The sequence below is a fragment of the Eulemur rufifrons genome, chromosome 12 (genome assembly GCF_041146395.1).
Source record: "Eulemur rufifrons isolate Redbay chromosome 12, OSU_ERuf_1, whole genome shotgun sequence".
Taxonomy (NCBI): Eukaryota; Metazoa; Chordata; class Mammalia; order Primates; family Lemuridae; genus Eulemur; species Eulemur rufifrons.
Genome location: NC_090994.1, coordinates 2,782,159 through 2,799,728, shown reverse-complemented (window position 1 = coordinate 2,799,728; position 17,570 = coordinate 2,782,159). Strand labels below are relative to the sequence as shown.

At 52.8% G+C, this 17,570-nt stretch overlaps 1 protein-coding gene across 1 annotated transcript; it reads left to right on the top strand.

The window, feature by feature from the left end:
• Positions 1-997: 997 nt before the first annotated feature.
• LOC138393557 (sperm-associated antigen 11A-like) lies at positions 998-2,575 on the top strand. Its single transcript, XM_069484771.1, has 2 exons — positions 998-1,052; positions 2,400-2,575. The coding sequence occupies exons 1-2, from the start codon at positions 998-1,000 to the stop codon at positions 2,573-2,575; spliced, it is 231 nt and encodes a 76-aa protein (XP_069340872.1).
• The last annotated feature ends 14,995 nt before the right edge of the window (positions 2,576-17,570 follow it).

The window sequence follows — 17,570 nt, the reverse complement described above, 5'->3', positions numbered from 1 at the left end:
AAACCCCCTCAGTGAATTCTAGTCATCCCCTCCCACCTGCCTGCCCAAGGGGCTGCAATGTGCCAGTTACTTGCGGACTCTGCTCTGATGGCCCCTCCCTATGGGGACGAGCCCTGCGTGCCGCTCTCAGGGGTCTCTGTGCTGCTCTGGTGGAGCATGTCCCAGCTGTGGCCCCGGGTGCTCCCTGCCACCCCCTCGAGGGGGAAACTTTGTCAAATGAGAGGAGAATCCGCCCTCTTCCCCCAAAGCAGACAGCATCTTGGATTTTAATGAACACATATGTTTGTTCTGCCAAATTTTTAGAATAATATAATACGTTGTATTTGGTTTTTTTTCTCTCAGCATAATTTTGTGGGGTTCATCCATGTGACTGTATGCATCTATAGTTGTCATTTTCTGTTTTTGTTGCTTTGTGGAAATACACTACTTGTTTTATTACTGTCGTGCTACGCTCTCTGGGCTGCGTTCTGTTGCTGCAGTGAATGATGCTACAGCGAACACTCTTGTGCACGTCTCTTGGGGCACAGGGGCCCCAGTTTCTGCAGGGTAACCTCCTGGGAGCCATTTGCCTGGTCGTCGCCTGTTCATCTGCTCAACTGTGGTGGCCGCTGCCCCAACCGAAATCCCCCTGCAGGCAGGGAGGACGTCTGACAACTGCATCGCCGCCACCCAGAGCAGTTCCCGGCTACACGGCCGCCCCTCGATGCCGGTTCTCTTTCCTCCTCAACCTCCATACAGCCATCGAGTCATTGGTCCACCTCTGCTTCTCAAGACACCAAGAAGCCTGTCTATTTTTAGGCAGAAAGGGAAGAGTAGTCAGTACCTTCTGCCCACAGCCTTACTCAGTAGAGCAGATAAATATGCTCGTTTCTGAGCAGTGTTCTCAACAACCTATAAATGTCCCATTTTATTCCTTTTCCGCCCCACTTCATCCCGTCACTCGTCACACCTGCTTTCCTGCACAGGAGGACAGGGAGTTCCGAGGGGACCTGAAACTATGAAGGTCGTCTTTCTTTTTGCTGTTCTCGTCTGTGTGCTCCAAACCAACTCAGGTAAACGTCTCTTGATCGGCCCTGGGAGGGTGGGGCAGGAATCCCGCTCACGTGCGTGTCGGTGCGTGGACAGGGCGCAGCTGTGTCTGTGTGTTGTAAGTGGGCGCAGGTGGCCTCTCCCCCCCCGGGGCTCAGCCCTGGGCCATTTTGATCTTCCCCATGAAGAGCTCGTAAACGCTACGTGAGAGTTGTGAGAGTCGTAACATAAGTCAAAGGGGCGTCTTTGTTGCAAACCAGAAGCATTTGCTGCAATCTGCAGTCTGGGAAAGGTTCCCAGAAGGAAGTTACAGTCACACAAATGTCAGAGCTGGGCAGGAATCAGAGATCTTCCCTAGCAGCCCACACTCCACAAGGGGAAAACCGCAGCCCAGAGAAAGTGCTAATTCACCGCTAGGCAATGGATAGTTATGGTCATAGGAGATCTCCACACTTTAAATATTTTCCCACCTTGCACAGATAACCCATGTCACAGATGAGAAAACTGAGGCATAACCAGTTAAATTATCCAAGGAGAGAAACTGAGTTATTCAAAGAAGTAAGGCTAGAATCCAGATCTCCAAAGTTTTAGGCTGGTGGCTTCTGGATCTTTACTAAAGCAAAGGCAGACCCACCTGTTCATTTTGTCGTCCCCGCTGAGCCGTGGCAGGGATGAAGGGACCCAGGATAATAGCGTGGGCCCCTTTTGGAGCTGGGCTATTGTGCAAGGCTGTTTTTATAATCATGCAAGACCAGCACTGTGTTATTTTTGAAGTTGTGATACGTGTTTGCAGACCCGGCATAAGTAAGACCTTTCTTTCGAGCATCTCTTGTGCAAAGTGCTTTCCTTGTGGGAACTTCAGGTGGTTGTGGTCATATCTGATTCACAAGCACACACGTCCCGACACACACGTGGGGAGAGGACTTTTATTGTCTGTCTCCATTTCATTGTACGGCATAAAATTAAAGATTGGGCCGTAAGCTGAGAATCAGAGCTATTTCCAGTTTTCCTAGAGACCAAGACCCGCCCCCGTCATTCCATTCTGGTTTCCAAAACTCCCAATGTGCTTTCCCTTAATGCACATCTCTCGCCACAGAGCTTGAGACCTCTCTGGGCTGCTCAGGGCCCGCGAGGCCAGGTGATCTCCTGTGCAGCACACCTTGGGGTCCTCCTGGCAATGCTTTGACATAGAAATGATTGTTTGTATTTTAAAGCTAAGAAACTAAAGCTCAGCTAAGTTGGGATTTGTCCAAAGATACTTAGCTTGGTAAGAAGATGATACACATTTGGAGTCTGGCTGTAGGCTGAGGCCGTTCTGTATTTTCTGCACTCCATGAATTAAAGATCACTCTGTTGTGTTGCATCCGTAGGGGACATTCCACCTGGAATTAGAAATACCATCTGCCTTATGCAACATGGGACCTGCAGGCTTTTCTTCTGCCATTCTGGTGAGAAAAAGGGTGACATTTGCTCCGATCCTTGGAATAGGTGTTGCACACCAAATAAAGAGGAAGGACAAAAAGAGACGCCAGAGAAGGCTGACTGACGTGGGATCTAAAATGGAAGCTCCCGAAAGGCGAGATTTGAAGTATTGCATGGCTGGCATAAGGAAATGGGTGGCTTGTCGACGGTGCTCAATAAATGTTTGTTGAATGAATCTAGCATCAAAGGTGATGGTCTGATGAAAAAAATTTTCTTAAAAGCTTCCTTTCCTTGCCATTTTCTGTTTTTTTTTTTTTATAAGGCTTCCCAGAATTTTGTAATATTCCACTTTCTTTTCCTATTCCAGGGAGTATCTCTTACCTATCCAGAGATGGTGATAGGCTAGAAACTGAGCTATAAACTTAGTTTCAGAGGGACAGAAATGCAACTGATCTGTGACTCTCTTTTTCACCTAGTGACATCTTGTCACACCCGGCACTCATCTTCTCCTGCTTATTGACTCAGACTGTGACGATCCTTATCCCTTTTCCGTAGCCTCCTCAAGGAATAACACCAACAGGTCACATTTTGATAGGATTGTATTCTTATCAAACATGTACTCTTAGATTATCTCAGCTGATTCATAACACAGTCTTACGGAGTGTGTAATAAGGTATGAATGGGGGTTTTGGGGATGGAAGGAAAATGAAAATCGTAGGGTTAAGCACATAATTCCTACGTGGGATCCTGGCACCCCTAATCAATCGAGGGTTCATTCTTCCACGGTGCTTCTAAAGAGCATATTTCTGAGCAACTGAAGCCAGGTAGGGCCCTTGTACGTGAAGATTCTTTAGTGCTCAACGCCCTTTGCTCCTTACTTTTCTCAAGATCTTGCTCGAGTTTGTTGAGCCAGTCATTCCAAGCATAGTGAATATTAATTACAAATAAGGAATGTAAAAAAAATAATAAAAGTAAATGTGCTGACATACAAGAGATCCTGTGCCAAGCTATTTCTAGACTGAGGGCTTGATGAGATACTTTGTTTTCATATTTCTGTTGACTGCCTGACTCCAGTTTGCTCATGAATAAGCTGAGAAGAGTCACCCAGGATATGCACGTCTGGGTTCGCTGTCTTCTATTCCCGGCTGAGGCTGCAGTGCATATTTGGCATGATGCCTTTGGCCTCTCCCCAGCCTCTTCTAAACCCACTCCAGTTTTTTATTTTCTAAATATAATCAGACAGACCCCTGGGACTGCACAGAGGGGACCTCTCTTCAGCACAGGCATGGCTGTAGAGCCCGCTCTCCTGCCCCCAGGGGTAGAGACCTGCTCCAAACCCGCCGGAGTAAGTGCCCGCCTGGGAGGGCGCTGGCCTCGGCTGAGCCTTTGCTCCCGTGGGAAGCACCGCAAGTGCCCGCGCCTTGGGGTGGGCGGAGGTTCTCAGCCGGGAGTGCCACCACTGCAGCGACAGATCTGTCCTCCAGGGGTAGAAAACAACAGGAAGGGGTGTCCGTGCCCAAAGCACAGGGGGCCACAGGCTGCTGAGCAGGTGCCCTTGGCAGCGGCCCCTGCGCCTGGCCTCCCGCTCCTCACAAATCATCGCAGGGAGCCTGTGGGTGCGGAGTCAGCGCTTCACCTGAGCTCTCCGCCAGGTGAGGCGAGGGGCGGGGCCTGTCCCATGGCCTTGTCACGTGAGGATCTCTTAAGGAACCCTTGGCAGGGCCCGGGACGGGCCAGCAGGGGATTTTAACAGGGCCTTAAGCTGGGTTAACATTTTTAAGGTGGAAACTGGGCCTGGCGTGGCCTCCATTGTGAAAAACGTTATCTTCCTCTAATGTGAAATTTCTCTGAAATGCTATTTATTTTTCAAAGTCCGAAACTCCCTTGACCAAGCGGGCCGCCCGTCGATACCAACACTGACCACGAGAGGGCGCGCTGCCACCGTCAATGCCTGCGGCTTGTTCCTGCCACCCGGTGGGAAGCCGGTTGGAAGCGGGTTGGAAGCCGGTTGGAAACCGGTCCAAGTGGCCAAGGAAAGTGGCCACTGGAGCCAGAGCCGAGCCTGAATTACCACTTCTGGCCTGGATTCCTCGGCACTGACACGGTGTCCCATCCCTTCCTGCCCTGCACAGAGTAACCATTCACTATAGGTTTGTGGAAACGAATTGAATTCAGTTCAGACTGAACTGATGAGGATATTTATTAAAGCATCACTGTGCATCTCTCATTTGAGAGCAGGGCCCGGGCCAGCAGCCCAGACAGAGAAGTCGAGGCTGCCTGCGTCTGCCGCCCGCCTTCTGGAGTTGTGGCCCAGGGTGGCCCAGCTCTGGGCACCTGGGTGGCCAGGAAGCAGCTCCCAGCAGAAGAGCAGGGGCCTCCGAGCGGGCTCCGTGGGCTCTACCTAACCCTGGCTCGTCCCGTGGTGTGCTCCGTGGACTCTGTGTCCGGGAAGTTACACGAGAGGCTCAAGCATGATCCTAAGCAGGCAGACACACAGAAGGCAGTGTTTGTGTTCCCCATCCGGTCCTCCTCCGCCCTCGGCCCTGGGTCTGTTGTCAGCCTGGGGCTTTGCTGGCCCTGCCCTGTCCTGGCTCTGAGACAACTTCAGCAGGTGGTGGGGCAGGCGGGAGGAGGTGCACGAACCCTCTGCCCACCCCGGGAGGAGCAGGGGGCCCCGGGTGGTGGTCTGGAGCCCCAGCCTGGCCCAGTGGGAGCCCAGTGTGCTCCACGTGGCAAATCTTCACACTTTCCACACGGCTCTTTCTTCTAAGTGCAACGATCCCCTCTGTACCTCTAGGGACCCGGCTTCCGGAGATGATGCGGTAACTGTGGCAGAGCTGTTCCCTCCCCACGCTCAAACCAGCTCACGTGTCACCTCCACTCCGAAGCCTCCCGGCCCCCTCCCCGAATCCCTGCACAGAGAAGCGACTGCTCTGTGTCTGGGCCCCTCGGCCCCAGGTGCAGCCTGTCACAGGTGGTCACTCCTCTGCCACTATTGACTCATGTGGCTGCTCCTCCCTCTGGGTTTGAAGCTCCTTTGGGACAGCGTCTGGTGCAGGTAAATCCTCAGTGACCAGCCAGGAACAGTGGCCATGACACAGAGAAAGGAAGGAATCCATTGATCCAAGTCTCCGTCCCAGGTCTTCAACGCACTGCTTGCTGTCTTCTCTGGGCCAAGGGCTGGAGAACCCCGGGCATGGCACGGTGACCGTGGCCGCATCCTTGTCAAGGCCTGAAGTCTGTATTTTGTCTTTTCTCTCACAACCCCGGGTTTCTCTGACCCCCTTCCCCTTCTCATTCCAGCCACTCCCCTTCCCCCTGGGGCTCTCGCCTCTAAAATCCAGCCAGAACGGGGGACAGAGCCCTCGTCAGGTCTCCTGGCTTACGCGGCCTCACACAGAGCACGGAGCCCACTCACCAACTGCTTGCAGGGGGGCAGCACAGACCTGGCAGAGCGAGGGCTGGGGGAGCCGTGCGGTGCCCACCTGGACCCTGAGCCTGCACCCGAGGCTTCCCCTCTGACGGCATCACAGGTGCCGTCCTCTGTCCCTCCCTCGTGGAATCATAGACAGAAAGGGACCCAGAAGGTCATCTAACAAAACCATCCTCTCTGATGGGCCACCCGGTGTCATGGAAAGAGCCCTGGACCAGGAATCACACGCCTGAGTCCTTGTCCTGAATCTGCAAACCTGGTCGGCCTCACGGAGCCTTGGGCCCCTCCGTGGCTATTTGGACGTGAATTTTGTGTTCGTTGATTTAGAACGACAAAGCACACATAAAATTCCGTGTGAACCAGAGTGTTAGGACCATATGGGTGATTCATTTTATTATCTAATGTTGAATCTGCTTGATTCAAGTAAGACATAGCAAAAGTGATTTGAGATCGTTTTTCAATGTGGAAATAGCACATACCGCATGTGAATACCATGTGGGTGGTGGAACTTAGTGATCTAAACACACGCATGCACACACGTGTCCACATTTACACAAGGCGCCTCACTATGCAATTGTGGCCTGAAAGGGTTTTTAAACCCCCCGTGCATGAACCAGTCCCCACCAACAATCTCAACATCTGTCGGCTTTTAGAGTTCCTCGGGGCTCTTCAGATGTGGGCAGCCAGTCCCGTCCTCCCCACCGCCTGGAATGCTTGAATGCAGACACAGGCTGCACCGAAAGGCGAGGTCTTGTCTCTGAAGGTGATTTATTGCTGCCTGGTCCCACCCCACGGCAGCACTGTGGGGGAGGCAGCGTGCTAATCCCATCGGGAACGCCCCCAAGCCAAGCCCCGCGCCTCGCACCTCAGCCCGGGCGCAGTCGGGCAGCACAGCTCTGCCAGGCGAGCGCCCACCGTCGGAAGCGCCGCTCTCTGCTGAGGAACTGCAGCAATGCAGGGGTGAGGTGGGATTTTAACAAAACAAACAAGAAAACCCCTTGAGGTGTTCCTCTTGGGGGACCACAGCCCATGTGCTTTAATAATGATGCTGCAATAGCTCAAAACATTAAAATTCCTCTTTGGGAACTGCCTTCAGAACCCCCCTCCCTGTAACACAAATAATGTCCTTTTCTTGGAAGGAACCTGGTTTACCACGATCATCTATTGCTCACCCAAGGACACTGAGAGCCCCGGACACTCAGAGGCCCACTCATGGCCCTCGGCTGCCTCCCTCTCTGTAGAGAAGCAGCTCCAGCCGCAGGCAGAGAGTCCTCAGGGTGGCCGGAGGCCGGAGCAACTCGCTGCTGCCAGAGCTCCTCCGGGGGGCGCTGGGTGTGCGTCAGGTCACCCACAGGCTGCTCTGCAGGGGACTCCAGTGGAGGCTCAGTCACACGTCTCACCTGCAGGGAAACACGTGCCCATGCCAGCTGGGGGGTCTGAGGATGCACATGGGGGAATCGCCTGCCCCACAGACGGGTCACTGAGGGCTTGGTGGTCCCCGTGGCTGCCCAGGGGGGCCCCTGGGATGCTCTAAGATCATCGGCACAGCACAGGGCCCGGGTGCGGCAGAGCTCAGACTAGGCCTGCCCAGCGCCCAGGTGCAGATGAATTCAGGCACTAAACTCCCAGGGGCCTGGCATGCTCTGAAGCTATGCCAGCAACACCAGCTCTACCAGCTACCTGGTGCCCACTGAATGCCGTCTCCACTCCAGCCTCTGCGCTCAGCATTCCCCACGCATGTATCGCAGCTGATCTATGGAATGGCACGAAGACACCCAGAGCACAGGTGGACGCCTGAGGCTCAGAGACGTGGGGTCACTCACCCAGAGCCACACAGCTTCTACGTAAGGAAGCTCTGCTCACGCCTGCCAGGGAGTCAGCAGAGACTTTTACTACGTCTTTCTGAAGGCTCAAGAGGCTTGCCTGCGGTCACGTGGCAGGTCGACGGTGGACCCAGACGGCCCAGCCTGGCCCACTTTCCTTCCATGAAATATCGGAGGTGAGGTGTCCACTCACAATGTCCCTGCTAGCTCTGCAGTTCCTAATAAATAGTGATTGTGAGGGTCATGGTGTTCCCAAGGTCAGAAGACCACATATTACAAATTGCTTTTCACGTTGTATACGTGGTCTGCCGTGTATATTGTAGAGACAAGGAAGTGGAAACACACCCAAGCTGAGAAACCTGCCCCGGGCAGCCAACAGAGTGGCAGGAAGGGGCTGGAAGCCGCCTGTTCTTCTCCTCCTTTCGCTGGAAATACGTGAAAGGAATTTGGAGTTTCTGCCAAGTCTCACATATTTCTGGACTGGGGCAAGGCAGGAAATGAGTTCTGGGCTTTTTGCTGCTACAGCCCCCGGAAAGCCACCTGAAGGCATTTAAGAGCTGCCCTAAGACTAAGGTGTGGGACCCCTGCCAGTCCTACGGGAAAGGAGGCAGGCGGGGGTCTGATGAGATGTCCCAGAAGCTGGGACGTTCGCTGTGTCAGAGCCCTGGGCCCAGGGGCAGCTGAGGAATGACTGTGCCTTCAGACGTCTCCACCCCTTGGTTCCACGTCGGCACGAGTAGGCTTCTCCTGCTGCTGTGTGACATTCCAAGGACAAGTTTGAACCCGTCGTCTATATTTTTTTACTCAAAACCTTGAAGGAGCTGGAGGCACAGACATTCTGGTTTAAGCCCGTGATTGAGGCCTTGAATTGCCACCTTCTCAGATCTCGGGACTCCTGAGTCAAACATCTCCCGACACGGGCCGCAGGGTGGAGAAGCGTGGGCTCAGGTGTGAGAGCCACAGGCTCCCGCGGGCCTGAGGGGCTACAGGCTCCCCCGTCACACAGCGCGGGAAAGCAGGAGGGAACTGCTCGCTTGATGAGGCCGGCTCAGCTCCATGGGGTCAGCGCTGGCTCCCAAAGCCGGTGGGATGTGGGGGTCCTGGAGTGCAGACCCAAGCCCCAGCCCCTGGGCAGGGATTCAGCAGCCAGCTTTGGCCTAAGAGCAAAACCAAGGCCGGGTGACACCGAGAGGCAGGAGTGTCCCTGATGATGGGCTTGGGGCTCCACCCTCCCCGGCAGCCGGGCTGAGCGTCCTGGAGCCCGATCTGACCACCTCCCTGCCCCAGACACCCCGACAGCACCTCCGAGACCCTTGCAGGGAAGCCCCTGCTGAACTCCCCAGCAAAATTGTTACCTTGTTAATCTCCAACCGGCCAGAGCGTTAAATTCCTCCATTCACCTGCTCGTCTGTGTCCCAGATTTTGTACCTTCCGTGTCCTGTTGCCCACGTTTCCCCTCCTCCCCCTCCCGGCCTCAACGTTGGCCGCACTTTCTCCAGGAAGTGACCCTGAGGCCGGCAGGTGGCTCTGGCCTTCCTGTGCCTCCTTCGCAGACGGCCCCACCTGGAGCTGGCATCTGTCACCCCGTGGCTGCCTAGGCTGTCTGCTGTCCTCACACTCGAGCACCACCCAGAGCCTGCACCCTGGGCACCAACTTTCCTTGGACGTTTAGCTCTGAGTCTACTTCATACTTGTGGCAAGAAGGAAGAAGGGGGAGGGAGGAAGACATGAAGGAGGGAAGTTAAGAACGAGCCCGGTGGCTGCATCGGGAAGGGTGACCTAGTCCAGATCCCCCAAATGTGGGGAGGCCCAAAGGGTCTCTGTCCTCGCTGCTGCATGGCGGTTGGCTCAGCACCCGGAGCAGGGGTGCGGGCACCCGTGGAGGGAAGCGTGGGCTGTGAGGCCCGGAGTTAGGCAGCACAGGGGGCTCCAGATAGCAGCCAGCGAGCAACGGGACCCTCAGGCTCCCCACAGGGGGCCCGGGGTGTCAGCCAGTCCCTGGCAACAGGGAAAACGCTACGGCTGAGAAGGGAGCGTTTCTGCCTCACTGGGCTTCTCCATCCTCTTCCTCTCCAGAGGTGGCGTCTCCCTATCCAATCCGATCCTTCCACAAGACTCACGTGTCCTCCCCCCAGGGGAGGAAAGCCCCGCAGACTCCAGCGTGACTGGGATTACGGGGAGGGCAATCGAGGCACCAGGAATGCAAATTCCCGCCATGAGACAGAGCAGGGGCCGGGTCCTTTCCCAGCACTCGGAAGCCACTGGGCTCCCTGGAATCCCGCCTGCGGGAGCAGCTGACGGCGGCGTCAGGGTGACTCACAGGACCGAGTGTCTGACGCGGGGTGTGGCCCACGTCACCGGGGAGCGCAGCCAAAGGAACTGGAAAAGCTTCACATTTCACTTTGCTGGTGTCACCGTGGGGTTGCAGGGAGGAGCTCGGGGTGCAGAGACGGTGACCAGCCACCAGGCAGGGTTTGCGTCTCGGAGCCAGAGGAGTGCCCTCACCCTGAAGGAATCGTGTTCCCCCATCCTGTGGTTCTCAGTCCCATCCTTGCAGCTTTTAAAAGCTGCATTTTATGCCAAAGTGCCTCCTACAGGGATCTGGCCTCCCTGTCGGGGCGGATCCTTGGCTGTTTTTGCTAAGGTGCCTGATTACAACCTCCACGCACCCAGAGCTGAGCGCCGTCACCCAAGGGGCAGAGCTGTGGCTCCTCCTGGACGATGTGCTTGGCTCCTGCGCCCTCCCAAGGGTCGCACGCTTTCCCCCGCACTGGGGCTCTGCTGTGGTCACCTCCGTGCCACAGGTGGTGTCCCCTCCCTGGGACCACAGTGATCCTGCCCCGGCCACAGCTCCCTCAAACTCCCTCACACACCTACACAGTCCTGTCCGGGACCAACAGCACATTTTACTGAAGTTTCTGGAGAGATCATGGGAGAAGGTCAAAAATTTAAAGCCCAGCAAATGTATGCTCTCTCTGGATTCCAAAAGGAAAGTCTCTTTGCTGAGGCTGTTTAAAAAGCCCGTCTTTTCCCAGTGGCCTCGTGTGTGTTCTGAGTTGTCCTTCCTCATCCACCTCCTGTCTCCCCTCCACTGTTGGGCCCCCACCCCGCAGTGAGGACGCCTCTGTGTTGGTCCAGCTCCTCTTTCTATTTAGCTGAACGGGCTGGAGCCGCGGCAGGACAGTCCTGGTGTCTGGTGATGCCCGAGCTCTGGAGAACACCAGGCTGGAGGGGCTGGGCTCCCCGAGAGGCCCCTCGTCCAGGGAGGGCTCGAGGGCACCCCCAGGCTGTCCCCCATGCACGCTCGCCAGGGTAAGTCCAGACGAGCCTGTTTCATCGGCTCAGACACCTGTGAGTGGAACATCCGTACCGCTCCCCAGGACAGGTGTTAGGTTTTGAGGACTGTACAGTCCTAACCCAAAGCAAGGAAGGAAATATTTCCCTGGTTACTAAGAAGCTTCTCACTTACCCAAGAGTTAGAAACTCATTGTTCGGTGAAGTTTGCATTTGGTTTCTTCCTGCTCCGCCTCATGCCTGCTGGGATAATTCAGGCACACCGTCACCCTCTCTCTGTACCTCGGGAGGCGCTGAAGCTGGATTCTTCCAGTTAGAGCCAATTAAATGGCTTTGTCTTCCTGGAAAAGGTGAGCAGAAGTCAGGACCTTCAGACAAGAACAAAGAAAATGCAGGTTAGGGAAAGAAACAGCTCTCTTATTTATTTGGCTGAAGAGCCCACATAGATCTCTTAGTGAAAAATTCTTTTCCCTTTGGAAGATGTTGTCCCTTAAATATGGAGAAATCCCAGGGAATCCCAACATGCCCCTGCTTGTGTGAGAGAGGACAGAGCCTGAGGAGAGGGGGCTGGGGGGACTGATTTCCACTCCCAGACCTTTCTGCCTCCACAAAATAGGAGAGGAGATTCCAATATCTTTTGGAGAACTGACACATTTTTGGCTTGCTGTCGCACGGGATGGCATGAAATACACACAGCCTGACTTAAAGGAGACTGGCAGTTTTGAGATTGAATTAGCAAGCAACTAGTCAATGGTGTGATATTCTTAAATATACTCTGAGATCTGAACTTTACAAAGAGGAAAAAATAGTACATCAACTTTATAAACAAAAGAGCTACAAACAGTAAGAAAACAACATGGCAATAGTAAGTCCTTATCTATCAAAAATTACCGTGAATGTAAATGGATTAAATTTTCCAATCAAAAGATGTAGAACAGCTGAATGGATTTGTAAAAAGCAGGATCCAACTATATGCTGCCTACATGAGACTCACTTTAGGTAGGAGGATTCACACCGGCTGAACGTGAAGGGGTGGGAAAGACACGCCATGCAGATGGTAACCAGAGAGAGCAGACAAGATAGATATTCAGTCAAAAACTGCAACAAGAGACAAATAAGCTTATTATATAATGATAAGAGGAGTCAATTCATCAAGAGAATAAAACAATTGTAAATGTGTAAAGCAAATATTAGCAGAACTGGAAGAAGAAATAGATAACAGTTCAATAACATTGAGAGAATTCAATACCCCACTTTCAACCTCGGGTAGATCACACAGAAAGAAAATCAATAAGGAAATAGTGAACTTGAACAACACTATAAACCAAATGGACCTAACAGATATATACTAACATCCCATCCAAGAGCAGCACGGTACACATTCTTCTCAAGTGCACACGGAATATTCCCCAGGATAGATCATATGTTAGGCAAAAAAAAAAAAAAAAAAAAAAAAAAAGTCAATGAACTTAAGAACATTGAAATTATACCAAGTATGTTTTTCTGACCACAGTGGTATGAAACTAATGTGTTTGTATGTGCGTTTTAGCCTGTGTGTGTGAGTGTGTCTATGTGTGTACAGAAGGGAGTGTGTGCTTTTCTGTAAAGGTGGAGGGAGGCATAAGAGGGCCTGTAGCCGTGAGGCAGAGAGAGGGGAGAATATAAGAGTGCAGCAAACCAAATGTGCGTCCTGCCCAGGCTCTGAGCTAGGATCTCCCTGAAGCCCATGCAGCAGAACTTGTTTTAGATCCTAGACACAGTAGCATTTCACAAAGGGCGCATGGAGCCAAAAAGTGGCCAGTGTCCTGGACCTAAGACACAACCGGATGATAAAAGAACACATTTTCTCTGCTTTAGGGAAGATCTCAAAAAAAGATCAAGCATCATTCCAGTGGCTCCCTAGAGCCCAGACCAGTGAGAGGGAATAAGGAGCCAGGGCTGCACTTTCATATGAAGGCTCCAAAGGGAAGGGCCCACCTCCCAAAGCTCACTCACGTGGTTGTTGGCAAGAGTCAGCTCCCCACAGGCCGTTAGATCAAGAGTCCTGGCTCCTCACTAGCTGTTGGCTGGAGACCCCCTCAGTTCCTTGCCATGGGGGCCTCTCTGTAGAGCAGCCCAAAACATGGCACTGGCTTCCTTCAGAGCAAGCCAGAGAGCGAGCGGCCGGCACTGGACTCAGTCTTTTCGTGACCTAATCTCAGAAGCGACATCTCATCACTTCTGCCACATTCTATTTATCAGAAATTAATCAGGAAGGCCAGCCCAGAATCAAAAGGAGTGAATTGCACAGGGGCATGAATGTCAGCATTTCACAAAAGTGGGATCACAGGGCTGTCACGGGCTCTGCCTGTCACACTCACTGTCTCACAAATGCGGGCCAGGGTCAGCAAACTATGGCCCACTGGCCAAAACCAAGTGCCACCCAGTCTTATGAATAAAGTTTTATCGGAACATAGCCATGGCCATTTGTGTACAGATTGCTTGTGATTGCCTTTGCACTACACTTGCAGAGTTGTAGTTGCAACGGAAACCATGTGGTCAGCAAACCCTGAAAATATCCAGCCCTTGACAGAAGAGGTTTGCTAGTTGCTGACGCACGCAATCACAAACTATTTTGAAAGATACAGAAGAGGGGATAGAGAGAGAGACACAAATCATTATTTGATTGAATATCTCTCTGTGCTCTGGCGCTGTAAATGTCACGGTATGAAAACCCACGAGACAGTTGTCTGGAAGTTCCCAAAACAGAAGTAGCTCTGCGGCCTGGGTCAGGTGGGTGACCGGTGGCTTCCATTCCAGGTCCCTTCCCATTCATTCTCCACCACATACAGGCGTCGCTTTCCACTGGGAAACCCCACTCCCCAAACCTTTGACAAACAGGTGGATAGAACACATTTGTATTTATAATAACCTGACATGACAGACTGGCTTTTTAGCATAATCCGTGAGCCTGATTGTCCTGGGCTCCAAATTTGAATTTTTGAAAGTTATTTCACTTCTCTTCGCTTCATTTTTCTTATTCTTAAAATGCAAATTCTAATACGGACCTCACGTTATTTTTGTCGGAAAAAAAATGCGTTAAAACAACAACTACAGTGCTGTGTATGTAATAATATCTCCATAGATGCCGGCCATTATGTGTAAAATTCCCCATGGCCTACGGCAGCATCAGCCAACAGGTTCATTTCAATGACAAGTTCTGATTAAATGATAGTGACAGAAGCCTTGTTAAAAAAAAAAAACCAAAAACGTTTCCCTGGAGTCTCACCTCTTGCCCTTGGATACATCACCTCCCCAGCCCAGCTCCCTGCCCATTGATGAGCTGACCTCACGATTGTTTTGTAAGAGCCACCTGTAGCCTGAGAGCCCTGCCCACAGATGCAGCCAGCAGACTGTGCGGGCTGGTGGCAAGAGTTCTGCATGGTAAGTTTCACCCGGACAGGGGACAGGGCGGGGAACTTTAGGGTCCGATTAGAGCCTCACAGTGTGAACAGAAGGGAAGGCACCGCTGTGCGCTTCGTTCTACTTGGAGTGAAAATATCGCTGACAAGTGGGTAGGAAACTGTCTGTAGGGCAGCCTTATAAGATTTTCTACATACTTATCCCCTTCTTGATTTTGCCCTTCAGAGTCAGGAGAGTCAGCGCCCACCTTTTTGAGTGTGATTCTAGAAAGTTCAGGAATAAGCGTGCAGCTCCCCATGGCTGCTAAGCCTTGAAATTCCTGAACTAGTTTGAGCCGTTAAAAAAGTATCATATCTTAAGCCTGTTCCTCTCTCTCCCTGGATCGTGTCTCCCTGAGCTCCCACTGGCATCACTGCTTTTATTATCCTCATTAGTGAGACCACCGTCTGCCTGTCCCCTGAGCGGAACATGGGTGGCTCCCTGGCCTGTGTCCTCCCCTAGTTCCCTCTTGGTGGCTCTCACGGAACAACAGCAGCCCTGCGTTCTTAGTCTATCGGCCTTTGGTCTCCAGACCCTCTAATCCATCCCCTATATGGTATCCGCTGTGAATTTTGTGTTAAACCATAAATTCATTCACATTGATCTCCTGCTGCAAACCCTTTGTAGTCTTTGCTTTCCCTGCCGATGCTCTCTCCACTTCCTTGATCTTCTGGAATGATTTCTTCTCTGTGATACTTGTCCTGAACATCCTAGTTTGAAATATTTCCTATTAATCAGAGGGTAAAAAGCAACATAGGGCTTGAGTGTCTACTTTCTTGTTAACATAAAGACACAAATGAGAAGACACATCTATTAAAGATGGTGAAGGTACACAGAAGGTACACAGAAGGTACACGGCATTCGTCATGGAATTTGGCAAATGCTCCGAGTGGTGCAAACACGCTCTGCACAGATGCCACGTAGGGAGGGGCCACGTTCCATGGGGTGGGGGCTCGGGGCCAGGAGGAGCTGGTGTGTGGGCTGCCGACCGTGCAAACTGCTGTGTGGAAATAACTGCTGCAGTGAGTGACTGGATCTGAGCAATTAGGAAAAGAGAAGAATGAGAGGGAAGCTGGTTTCCAGCCTCTGTCGCCAAGCGGTTTGGGAAGTGGAAGTGATATTTACAGCAGTGGAGAAGACCGAATACAAGCTGGGGTGAGGGTGAGGTACAAGGTGTTACCGAGATGATAATGTCTTCAAGTGGACACACAGATCAGGCAGGAAAATGGGGCAAGTGGTATCTGCACAGAGGCACAGATAACCACGTAGAGGGTCCTGTGGCACAAGAAGAGACCCAGGAGTAAGAATTTAACGTGAAGTTAGGAGCCTGGGTGCCTTATCCAGCCTCTCGGTCTGTTTCTTCCTCTGTGAAGTGCAGAAAACTGTATCAACATGATTGAACTATTGCACGATTCGAATGAAATAAATGCATATAAATTGCTCAGCACAGTGCCCAGAGCATAGTGTGTGCCCAACAAATGTCAGCTGTGATGACAGTGAGGGTGAGGGGGAAGATAACCACCATCACCATCATTGTCATTGCTATGACAATGTTACATTGGTGAGCGCGAGAGCCGAGAGCCGTGCGGAGGACCAGGAGGGCAGCAGTGCCCCACGGTGTGCAGCCTGAGCTCCCACACACGGGGAAAGGGGCAGGGAAAGGAGAGCTCCCTCTGAAACAAGAAAGGAAAAGCCAAGAACAGGTGGAACTACAAAAACTTGAGGGAGAGACGGGAACCTGGAAGCACAATTGGGAGAGAGCTGGTCCAGCTGTTTCCACTCCCATTAAGGTGAAGCACGTGGCGAGGGAAGTGCGGGAAAGGCAGGTGCCTGCGCTGCTCCACGTGGGCCGGGGGCTCGCGGCTTCCCTGCGGGGCTGGGAGCCACGTGGCCGGGGCAGGGCGGGTCTCCTAGGTTGGGAACACCTGTCTCTGCTCAGACTCAGTGTGAGCTCCTCTGCGAGCCCCAGCATACGTCCCCACGGCCCTCAGCCTGCCCCCAGCTTCCTGCACTGCACACCCCAACCCCCCGGGAGGGCTCTGCTCCTTCCACCGCAGCAGGAAGTGGGTGCTCCCAATAACGTCGCCAGCCTCGGCCACGGAGGGGACCGCTGGCCCTGGGGGACGAATGCACTGCAAGGGGCTGGCTCTGGGCACTCTCCCTCTTCTCTGGCTGTGAGTAAAGGCAGCAGCTCTGGCGCACATGCTGCCTGTTCCCAGCGACCTCGAATCATGGCACTGATCTGCCTTTAACCCTGGCCGCACCGCCTGGCCACCCGGGGAACAGTGAAACCGAGGACTGATTTTTAGAGCCGGCTGTATGTCTTCTTCATCTTTAAATTATGCTTTCTAAACTATCCAAGTGTTTCCTTACTTAAGAGGGATACCTTCAAGATCCTCTAAGTCCCCAAAGAAAAACAGGTAATACAACAAAAAAAAAAAAAAAAAAAAAGAAAGAAAGAAAAAAGAAAAAAAGCTGTATTAATTCAGGACACCATTTTTTTTTTTTTTTTTTTTTTTTTTTTTGGCAGGAGTGCACTTGATTGTATCCACAAGGGAAAGAGTCTGCCCTCCGAGCTCTGGCCTGACTGTAACATGAACGCTCATTCTGCAAACCCAGTGGCCTATTCCCTTCCAGCGTCGGTGATCTGTTTGCTTTTCTTCCAGCTCTGCACACCGTAGGTGCCGCCTGAGTGCCCAGCGCTGGGGACAACACGTCTTCTGACTCCACTCTCCTGGGGTCCTCAGAGGTTCCATCGCACCATGCAGTTTCTCTCCGTTTTTCTTGCTCTTCTTGTGGCACTGTCCCAGGCCACACGGGGTAAGCACGGTGCTCCGTGAACGGAAGTCACGGAGGGTAACTAGGAGGTCTCTGGAAGAGCCGGGAGGAGCTCTCTGGGGACAGCTGGTGCAGAACACGGACGTGGAATCACTTTGCCAGTCTGTGCTGCTTTCCCCGAAGCTAAGCGGTGTCTCTGGCCCCGGGAGTGGGGTCCTGTGGGGTGGCCTGTCATCGGTGGCGCGGGTGGGCCGACGCTGAGTCTCGCTGGACTAGGGGGGCCAGTTGCACAACACTGGGGAATGACTGCACCCAAGCAGGACACGGTGGGCCTGGAGGCCTTGACAAGC

Bases quoted from the DNA above. Each gene is read 5' to 3' on its own strand.
- LOC138393557 (XM_069484771.1), top strand. From the start codon at position 998: ATGAAGGTCGTCTTTCTTTTTGCTGTTCTCGTCTGTGTGCTCCAAACC. The intron at 1,053-2,399 runs GTAAACGTCTCT...TTGCATCCGTAG, and splicing joins TGTGCTCCAAACCAACTCAG to GGGACATTCCACCTGGAATT.